The sequence below is a fragment of the Macaca fascicularis genome, chromosome 7 (genome assembly GCF_037993035.2).
Source record: "Macaca fascicularis isolate 582-1 chromosome 7, T2T-MFA8v1.1".
In the NCBI taxonomy this organism is placed as follows: Eukaryota; Metazoa; Chordata; class Mammalia; order Primates; family Cercopithecidae; genus Macaca; species Macaca fascicularis.
In genome coordinates this window covers 88555499-88565610 of record NC_088381.1, presented here as the reverse complement: position 1 = coordinate 88565610, position 10112 = coordinate 88555499, and the positions used below count along the sequence as shown (strand labels likewise).

The following is a 10112-nucleotide window of genomic DNA, read 5'->3' as shown; positions in this document are numbered from 1 at the left end:
GTTCCACCTGCAGTACAATTGCTAATAGCTGGAGATTTGTTGTGCTCATTTAAAAGGAATATATCACTGAGATTAACCTTTTTTAGTCTTGTTTTCACCATATATATAGCATTCTTGACTTTTTCTATTTCTGTTTTGGTGTTTTCTATCATAAAGTTCAATTCTATCCAAATTTGTCGTTCATAAATCGTAATGAAACACGTGCATTTTCAACTTATTCACTGCAGCCCTTTTTTTCTTGGTATAGAAATCATGACAATAAAAACCATAGTTGGACCATAAAGCATCAAATGGGACCTCAGTATCTAACTGGGCTCAATTCTGGAATACAGCTAAAACAAGTGGAGATCTGTACACAAGTTATAGGCTGGTGTTGGGGGAGAGGTCAGTGGATGGAAAATTGCTTAGAGGAGAGGAGATATCAAGGCGAGGGAGACCAATGCTTAGTTGGCTCAATTGGATTTTTTTTAAGGCAGGCCTGGAATCAGGTATCACATGGAGGATGATGGGGGAATTAAGGAATTTGGTCAGATATTGAGGGTGAGAGATTCATGATGAACCCATATCGCTAGAGCAGACTGTCACTAAACGACAGTAGAGCGGCCGACGAAGACACACAGACCTTTCCAGATGAATTTGCAAAGCAGTTTATTGTGGGGTTCACAAGGCACTTCAGTTCAGGAAACCTGAAGGGGTATGGAGACTGAAGAGGACAGATGCTGATACCCAGGGTACATGGAGGGATGGGATCTTGGCTATGATTGAGGAGCCTGGCAGATGAGTGATGATGAGGAGTGCTGATACAGGAGCTTAGATGATGGTATCCAGGTGAACTGGAACCACTGGATACCGTGGAGAATCCCGTGGATCTCTGCTTTCACATGCAACTACATAGAACCTCCGTCCTGGTCTGTCTGCATACCTGCAGGTTGAAATATTCTGTGCACCTGGATTTATGAGGTCACAGTGGAGTAAAGGCACCCGGTAGCTACTACGATGACAATTGTGGAGAGTTCTGTTACGAGGGCAGCGTATACTTCGGTTACGACAAACATTAACTGTATTTGCAAAAGTTGTACGAAGAAAAGTATTTTGGTTTTTGCAACGCCGTTGATAATTATTTATTACCCGCATTGCAATGGTGCATCGAGGGGGGTTCACATTGATGTGCTGGATGGCAAACCACTGAGCCTTCGTAAACTGTGGGGGTCTGGCATGGAGTGAGCCCTCCACACCCATAAGCCCCAACAGAAGAAGCAGACAAATTTGGGAAGTTAACAATTTTGGAACCATGTTTCCTGTAAGAAAAGAAGAGAAGTAACTACTCTCTGATCCGGTCTATGACACACTCTGTAGTGTCTCAACCCACAGGCCCCTCTGCTGCCATTCTGGGGTCCCATTTCCTTTTCTTCCTGTCCCCAGAGTGTGCCACATCTCCTAAGCACTAACTTCAGCTTACCTCTCCCTGAGGTGCTGCCCGGTCACTGTCCCTCCTTTCCCAGCTCTGGGGATTGTTGACTTACCCAGTCTCTGCACTGTGGCTCCTGTGAGAACTGATCCAGTTGGTTGTTCTGGGGTTCAGGGTCAGCTGGTCTCCCTTACTTGGAACTGTTTAAATAAAGCATCTCCTGGTGAGTTGGGCCAGCAGAGCCAGGAGGGAGGGTCTCACTCTTGGTCATGCAGAAACCCACAGATTGACACATGGTCCACTTGTGCAATCAGCCTTTTTATCTGATGACTTGGCTGAGCAACGGATACCCAAGGACAGCCCTGCTGCTCTTTCTGCTCTAAGGACTTTAATTCTAAGTCATCCTGTGTAAGACAGAGTTTTGCTGGTTGGATCTGGACTCTGGATGAAAACTATATGCTGCCTGCAGAATGACCACAGATTTTGTAACTGTCCTCTGGCAGGCCCCTAAATGACTAAATGACATGAAGGCAGGCATCATAGTTAGAACAAATAGAGCCACAGAGGGCTGTTTGCCCAGGAGGAACTTAGCTTCCCTTTCATTGTTAGTAATATCCTTGGTTCTCTCTCACACAAATGCTCTCCATCTCATCCACCACGCTTTGCTGGAAACTTGAGCTACTACTTTCTTGGGGTACAAGATTCTGTGGATAATTAAAACAATCTGCTCCACATATTTGAGGGAGTTTTTTCTTTTCTCCTCTTGCATTGAATCCACTTTCTCTTAAGTCTTGCCCTCATTATTGCTTCCACTTTGTGTAAAGTTACACAACCTAAAAACACATTGAGGAAAGTTGTAAAATCTGGCAGACAATGTGCATTCGGGCACGAACGTTTGGTGTCATGAAAGATTCCAACCTAGCACTGGGTATTCCTGTGTTCTTTTCAGCCTATGGTATTTTCTAAAAAACAGTGTGTTTTGGGTTGTCATTCATCTTCCTGATAAGTTTCATTTTGTGATATGAACAAGAAAATGTTTCTGTATTTACAAAATGAACATTAAAGACAGAGCACTGTATTCCTGAAAGTATAGAAGTCAACTGTACAATTTGATGCACAAAGCATCCACTTATTCTTGGCCCTCAGAGAAACACAGGAAAGTAATTGTAGATATAAATTGAACTACAATGTGATAGAGGTAATTGCACTTGTGTGAACATGGTTTCATGGGGACACTGATGGTGAAGGAAATCACTTGGCTTGAGAAACAAGGAAGACTTCCAAAAAAGTTTCATTTCAGCAGAGTCCTAAAGGATAAGCAGGGGTTTTCAGGGGCTTTAGGGAAGAGATGAGCATTTTGGGCACAGGGGGTGATGTGGGGAAATTGTACAGAGGTGGGAAGTGAATTGCAGGGGTAAGACCTGGGTACTAACAGATGTTAAATCTCTGGTCTAGCTTTGAGACTAGAAAATGGAAAGTAGACCCTTAAATGATACCATATACCTTCCAGGAGTTAATCTGCATAATTTTTCTACCCTCCAATTTTCCTGTCATTTAGAAATGCAGTAATTTTATCACTGGAGTCCCTAGGTAAATGTGGACACAAAGGGGACCTGGTGAGGACTCAGTGTGCAGCTAATAGTGCTCTGCCTTGAAGTCCTGCTCTGGCCGACATTCATTAGCAGCTTTATCATGAAGTGAGGATTTTTTTTTTCACGTATATTGTGTGGTGATCATTTTTGTAGGTGATGAGAATGTAAAGGTGAATGATACGTAGAGTATCCCCTCTGTGATGCTGACAGTCACACTGGGTAGAGAGACTTGCACTCAAGTGTCTATAGTATGAGGGAAAAGACAGAGACCGCAGCCCCAGGGCATGTACTTGGCTAAACAGTGTTTCTTTTCAGCATACACCGTGCTTTTTTAATGTTTGGTTTGGAAGATAAAGCTGGACATTGGAATAGTTCACTAAAGGTTTTCATCACTGTCTTATATTTAAAACTCACATGATGTTGGTTGGTGCACTGTTAGTGCTGTGTCACTTAGAGCTGAGTAAGAGCTGCGTCTGTGGAAAGCGCCTTAGCTCAGGGCCGTTCTCTGACTCCATCTCTCCTTCCAGACTTTTATCCTATCTGTTCAGTGATGACACCTGCTTGGCTCCTGGAGACATCTGTGCTTATGATGCATCAGACTTATTGAAGTGTCTTAAGAAATAGCTCAGACCATAACCAGCCCAATTTGCAACCATATTCATCCTTTACAATTGTGGAGGGTTTTTTTTTTTTTTTTTTTTTGAGACGGAGTCTTGCTCTGGTCACCCAGGCTGGATTGCAGTGGCGTGATCTGCCTGCAACCTCCACCTCCTGAGTTCAAGTTATTCTCTTGCCTCATCCTCCTGAGTAGCTGGGATTACAGGCTCTCAATACAACACCTGCCTAATTTTTGTATTTTTAGTAGAGATGTGGTTTCACCATGTTGGCTAGGTTGGTCTCAAACTCTTGACCTCAGGAAATCCGTTCACCTTAGCCTTCCAAAATGCTGGGATTACAGGTGTGAGCCACCACTCCCAGACACTAAAATTGTATTTAGAACATGCTCATGAGGTTTTTCTGATTGTCCCTTGTGTAGATTTCCTGTGTACATTTCCAACTACCTTCATTTGCCTGCAGAACTAGTACACATGATCTACTTTGATATTTATGACTTTGAGAGAACACTGTTTTATATAAAGCAGGAGTAAAGTATAAGCCAACATTAAAGAAAATTCTCTGTTATGTTCTCTGTAATTGAAACAAAATTCTCTGTAACTTCAGCATGATTTTGTCTTTAACAGACACAAGGCACTTCACCCGGGCTCTTTATTTTATTGGCATAACTTGTCTTGCAGCCTAATTTAATGACACATTTTCAGACCTGATCCACACTTCCCCTGAGAGGAATAGTCAGAATTATGCCCCAGTATTAACTCATTTTTTGGAAACCAATGAACATTGTAAAATATCGTCCCAGGCAAAGACTTCTGCATTTGTGGTAAAAACCACTGTTGAGTACACTGGATTGATCAATGTCTTTTTTTACATAGCATTTATGTGCAAAAATGTAATGTTCAATGCTTGCAATTTCTTCAGCCCCAGGGTACCCTTGCAATATTTGCTCTTAACTTGCTGACAGGAGGTACCAAACCATCAATACCTTCCTGCACACAGATTTTCCTAATGCAGCAGTGGCTATCTATGGGAAAGACAATGCACACTATTTGCTACGTTGGTGCAAAAGTAATTGCGATTTTTGCCATTAAAGGTAATACAAGATTGTCATAATAATATGGTGCAGGTTAATTAAATTGCACCAAATGGAATAATGTTTTACTTACCTAAGTTCTAAAGATATTTGGTGTACTGAGCTCTTCCTGGTCTCTGGAACCGCAGAGAGGTGCTCCTAGACCTGCCTTCTTGCGTGGGGCCTCCTGCATATCTCCTCTGAAAGCCATTGAATAAGTAGATCTGACACCTTTGATGCAGTTTCTGGCATGAAAGAGGGAAGAACTAAGTCTTTCTTCTTTTTCCTCAACTATAACAAGTTCTTTCCCTACCTGGAAAGGGAAGCAATGGAAATAGAGCTCTGATGGAATTATGGAGAGGTGTGTCTTAGGAGGGATGAAAGAAAGTGTGTTTCCTAAGAACCAGAAAAACTGCATTCATGTCGCATTGCATATTTTAAAAATATTTCTTTTTTTTCTTTTTTTTTTTGAGATGAAGTGTCACTCTATTGCCCAGGCTGGAATTCAGTGGGGCGACCTTGGCTCACTTCTAACTCCACCTCTTGGGTTCAAAGGGTTCTCCTTCCTCAGCCTCCCGAGTATCTGCGGTTACAGGTGTGCACCACCACACCCAGCTAATTTTTGTATTTTTGTAGAGACAGGGTTTCACCATGTTGGCCAGGCTGGTCTTGAACTCATGTCCTCAGGTGATTTGCACGCCTCGGCCTCCCAAAGTACTAGGATTACAGGCATAAGCCACTGCGCCTGGCCTTATTTCTGTTTATTGATACAGAATAGGGGTACATATTTTCAGGGTACATGTGATAATTTAATACATTCATATAATATGTAAAGATCACATCAGGGAAATTGGGATAACCATTACCTTAAATATTTGCTGCTTCTTTACATTAGAAACATTCAAATGATTCTCTTCTAGCTATTTTGAAGTGTACAGTGGATTATCACTAACTATAGTCATCCTCCTGACCTATCAAACACCAGGTCTTATTTTTTATATCATTTCTTATATTTGTACCCATTAAGCAACCTCTCTTTATCCCCATTGCATTTTGAGCGCATAGATGCATTTGCTGAGATTTCAGAGCTCAGAGGAAATTAATTATTATATAGGTTAGTGTCTCCGTAAATGAAGTTGTTATATAAGTCTTGTGTCACAGTGATGTCAGGTGTAGATTGTGTATAGTCTTGTCCAGATACCAGCTCTGACTTTTTCTTTTTCTTTTCTTTTGTTTTTTTTTTTGAGACAGAGTCTCGCTCTGTGGCCCAGGCTGGAGTGCAGTGGCGCCATCTTGGCTCACTTCAAGCTCCGCCTCCCGGGTTCACGCCGTTCTCCTGCCTCAGCCTCCGGAGTAGCTGAGACTACAGGCGCCCGCCACCGTGCCCGGCTAATTTTCTATATTTTTAGTAGGGACGGGGTTTCACTGTGTTAGCCAGGATGGTTTTTATCTCCTGACCTGGTAATCTGCCCGCCTCGGCCTCCCAAAGTGCTGGGATTACAGGCGTGAGCCCCCGCGCCCGGCCAGCTCTGACTTTTTCCATTTGAGACTCTTACTGTAAGAGTTGTCCACGGCCAGGCGGGGTGACTCACACCTGTAATCCCAGTACTTTGGAAAGCAGAGGCGAAGGGATCACTTGAGGTGAGGAGTTTGAGACCAGCCTGCCGACATGGCGAAAACCCATCTCTACCAAAAACACAAAAATTAGCCAGGCATGGTGGTGTGCACCTGTAACCCCAGCTATTCAGGAGGCTGAGGTAGGAGGATTGCTTGAACCCGTGAGTCAGAGGCTGCAGTGAGCCGATATCACGCCACTGCCCTCCAGCCTGGGATACAGAGCGAGACTTCCTTCTCAAAAAGAAAAGAAAGGAAAAGAAAAAAAAAGGAATTGGACGGTTACTCATCATCTCTATGCCTCTGTTTCATAATCTGTAAAATACAACAACACATACATTGGTTTGTAGGGGAAATTTAATGTGGCAAGTTGTGTGTGTGTGCACAAAATAATGAAACATGTAGCATAAAACATTGCAAAGGAAAAAGAAATCTTCGTAAGGACGATCAGTCTTAAGCCTCAGGGTGTTAGTGTAGTATCTGTTACTGCACTATGCCCTCTGTGGTGTTTGCAATAAGACAGTATGCTTGTTTCTTTTCCTTACTCCCCAAAGTGAAGGCATTAGAACTAGAAATCAGGGTTTTGTCCCATGGTACTGGGATTACAAGCATGAGCCACCATGCCCAGCCCCAGCTAGTTCTTTATAGCAGCGTGAGAACAGATCGACACAGTACACAAGAACACATCCGTGTGCTGAGAGGGTGGCACACCCCAACTCCACAGGGACAGAAGATCCTGCACTTAGGACCCTTCCAAGCCTTGCCCCATTATCTCCCTCTCTGTACCTTTAGTATAGCCTTTATGATAGATGTGTAAACCTAAGTAAAGTGTTTCCCTGGGCTCTGTGAGCCATTCTAGCAAATGATCAAACTGAGGAGGAAGTCATGGGATCCTCCAAACTGTAGCGTATCGGTCAAAAGCACAGATAATGATCTGCTACTTGAGACTGCTAGTCTTGTGGGATGGAGCCCTTAACCTGTGGGGTCTGCATTCATTCCAGTTAGTGTCACAATCAAATTGAATTGTAGGATACCCAGCTGGAATCGGTTGCTGGAAGAAAGCACCCTCCCACCTTTGGTGGTCAGAAGTGTGAGTGTGAGTATGGAGGAGAAGAGCTGATGTTTCCTCGACTGGGAGAAAGAAATTTCTGTTGTTTCAGCGACTCATTTATGGTATTTTGTTATAGGAGCCTGGGTAGATTATTCCAGTGGCCTACACCATTCTTCTTTCTCATTAACAATATATTTTGGTAATACTCCATGCCAGTAGCAAGAGATTAACGGTACTTTTTTGGATTTAAAAAATGCTGCATAAAATTCATTGTAAAGATACATAATCCAATTTAACCTGTTCAGCAGGATATATTATTTGTTTCTAATTTTACTATTTTAAACAATTCTGAATGGTATATTCCGAATGAAAGACCAACACCGAACCCCATACATTTGTTATTGCATTGTGGTTAACAAGTCACGCATGTACTATCCGTGTTCCTAGGAACTGCTGTACTGAGGCTCCTGCACATCTGTGAAGTGTGGGAGCTGTGGGTGAAAAGAGTAAATCCTTCCAGTTGCATGTGTGTGTCACTTAACCAAGGAATCCTGGGGAAGTAAAAGTTGTCAAAATAAAATATCAACTGTAGTGGAAGAACGTCTCTGTCATTTTCTGTAATGAAAAATCTGGTAACATCTGTGCACTCAGATTCAGAGTTATTGGGTTAGACTCTAGTCCTTAATACCAGAAAGGGTGAACTTAATACCTATTTGTATATATGGAGGAAAAACATAGACAGTGAGACGGGTAACTGACTTTTTTTCATTTTCATTTTGAGTCTCTTTGCCTTTGAGATAACTGCTTATTACCAAAGGATTTTGGCAAATTTTTCTCTCATTTGTAAAACAGCATATAAAGAATCCTTTCTTTCTGATGATTAACTGTGGCCTGTTTCTTGGCCCCACTCCAGGTGAACGTGATGTCACAGAAGAAAATCCATCTCTGGTGAATTGAGAAGTGCGCTGACCTGGTGAATGTATGTGCGTTCTGGTTGATGGTGCCATTTTGGTAACATCTCCTGGTGCACCTGGGAAACCATAGGTCATCATGATGGTGAATTTTATATTTCAAGTTGCCTGGACCTGTGGGTGCCCAGATTAACATTATTTTTGGGTGTGTCTGTGAGGGTGTTTCCATAAGACTAGCAGTTGAATTGGTTGATTAAGTAAAGTAGGTTGCATTGCCAGTGTGGATGGGGCTCATCCAATCTGTTGAGGGCCAGATTAGAATGAAAAGTGGAGAAAGGAGGAATTCACCATTTTTCTTGCCTCACTTCCAAAGTTAGGACATCTTGTGTCATCGTTCCCACACTTGGGTTGACATCTATGTCATCAGCTCCCATGTTTTTCAGGCATTAGGACTTGAACCGAATTATACCACGGGCTTTTCTGGGTCTGCCAGCTTGCAGAAAGCAGACTGTGGGACTTCACCGACTGCATAACTGGCTGAGCCAATTTCTCATGATAAATCCTTCTGTATCTATATTTCTGTCTGTCTCTTTCTACATACATCTGCTATGTTTCTCTTGATGACCCTGACTAATAGAGTCATATTTTCTAAATCAGTGGGGATGTGTGATAAGCATGTAACGTACTCAGTTTCCCAGATATTCATTTGGGTAACCTGGCTGGCCCTATATGCTAAATTCTCTCACATCACCCAGTTTTACATCCATGTTATCTTTCAAACAATGAAAATGTTGAAGTAGTCAATTGATCTTCTTTTGAAATCATTGTAGATCAGACGTGAGACAAAAGTGACAAGTCTGTCATAATTCTACATGCATATTAATATAGAAAAACATTTATTAACCAAAATCAAGTTCTAGTTCAGAAACAAGGCTATTTTTCATAGGTAATAGGAAATAGGAATGTGGACAGAATTTCTATGCTCCTATCCCTACTAATTGCCTCACTTCCTTAAGTAATCAGAGTGGAAACACAGCTCATAAAATGTGAGTATCAGCTGGGCTCAGTGGTGTGTATTTATAGACCCAACTACCGGGATGTTTAAGGCAAAAACATTGCTTGAGCCCACAACCTCAAGTCCCCTGGGCCGCATAGGGAGACCTCATCTCTAAAAATGAACTAAGAGGCTGGGTGCGATGGCTCAAGTCTGTAATCCTGTCAATTTCGGAGGCTGAGTAGGGCGGATCACCTGAGGTCAGGAGTTTGAGACCAGCCTGGCCAACATGGTGAAACCCCGTCTCTACTAATAATACAAAAATTAGCTGGGCTTGGCAATGCATGCCTGTAGTCCCAGCTACTTGGGAGGCGGAGGCAGGAGAATCACTTTAACCTGGAAGATGGAGTCTGCAGTGAGCTGAAATTACACCACTGCACTCCAGCCTGGGAAAATAAATAAATAAATAGATAAATAAACAAATAAATAAATATGAACCAAGACAGAAACAAAAAGTCATTATCAGGCAAAACTGATTACAATGTTTAGCCTAAACCTCTCTCCTCTTCTGTCTTCTGCCCTGAAAATGGGGCCCTCTTTCCCTTTTGGAAAGTCAATTCACGGATATCTTGAAAGACAAAGCCTGTTGTTTTTTCATTACAATTGCTTGATCTACTCTGATATCCTTGAACATTGCAGGCTACTCTGCTGGTGGAGTCTCATATTCATGAATCCCAAGTGTAGTCATAATCTCTGCAGGAGTGTCTTTCCAAGGTTGATGATTTGTTTCCTTGACCTTCCATTCAATCCCCACCTAAAGACATCTGCCCTGATATGGTCCCATTGTTAAAAAGT

The 10112-nt window shown here is 42.4% G+C and overlaps 1 protein-coding gene across 1 annotated transcript; it reads right to left on the bottom strand.

Moving 5' to 3' along the window:
* Positions 1 to 631: 631 nt before the first annotated feature.
* On the bottom strand, positions 632 to 1590 carry LOC135971934 (eosinophil cationic protein). Its single transcript, XM_065548574.1, has 2 exons — positions 1524 to 1590; positions 632 to 1298 (listed from the first exon to the last, which is right to left on the bottom strand). Exon 2 carries the CDS (start codon positions 1291 to 1293, stop codon positions 811 to 813), a length of 483 nt encoding a protein of 160 aa, XP_065404646.1. The 5' UTR covers positions 1294 to 1298; positions 1524 to 1590; the 3' UTR covers positions 632 to 810.
* Between the last annotated feature and the right edge of the window lie 8522 nt (positions 1591 to 10112).

Bases quoted from the DNA above. Each gene is read 5' to 3' on its own strand.
- LOC135971934 (XM_065548574.1), bottom strand. From the start codon at position 1,293: ATGGTTCCAAAATTGTTAACTTCCCAAATTTGTCTGCTTCTTCTGTTG.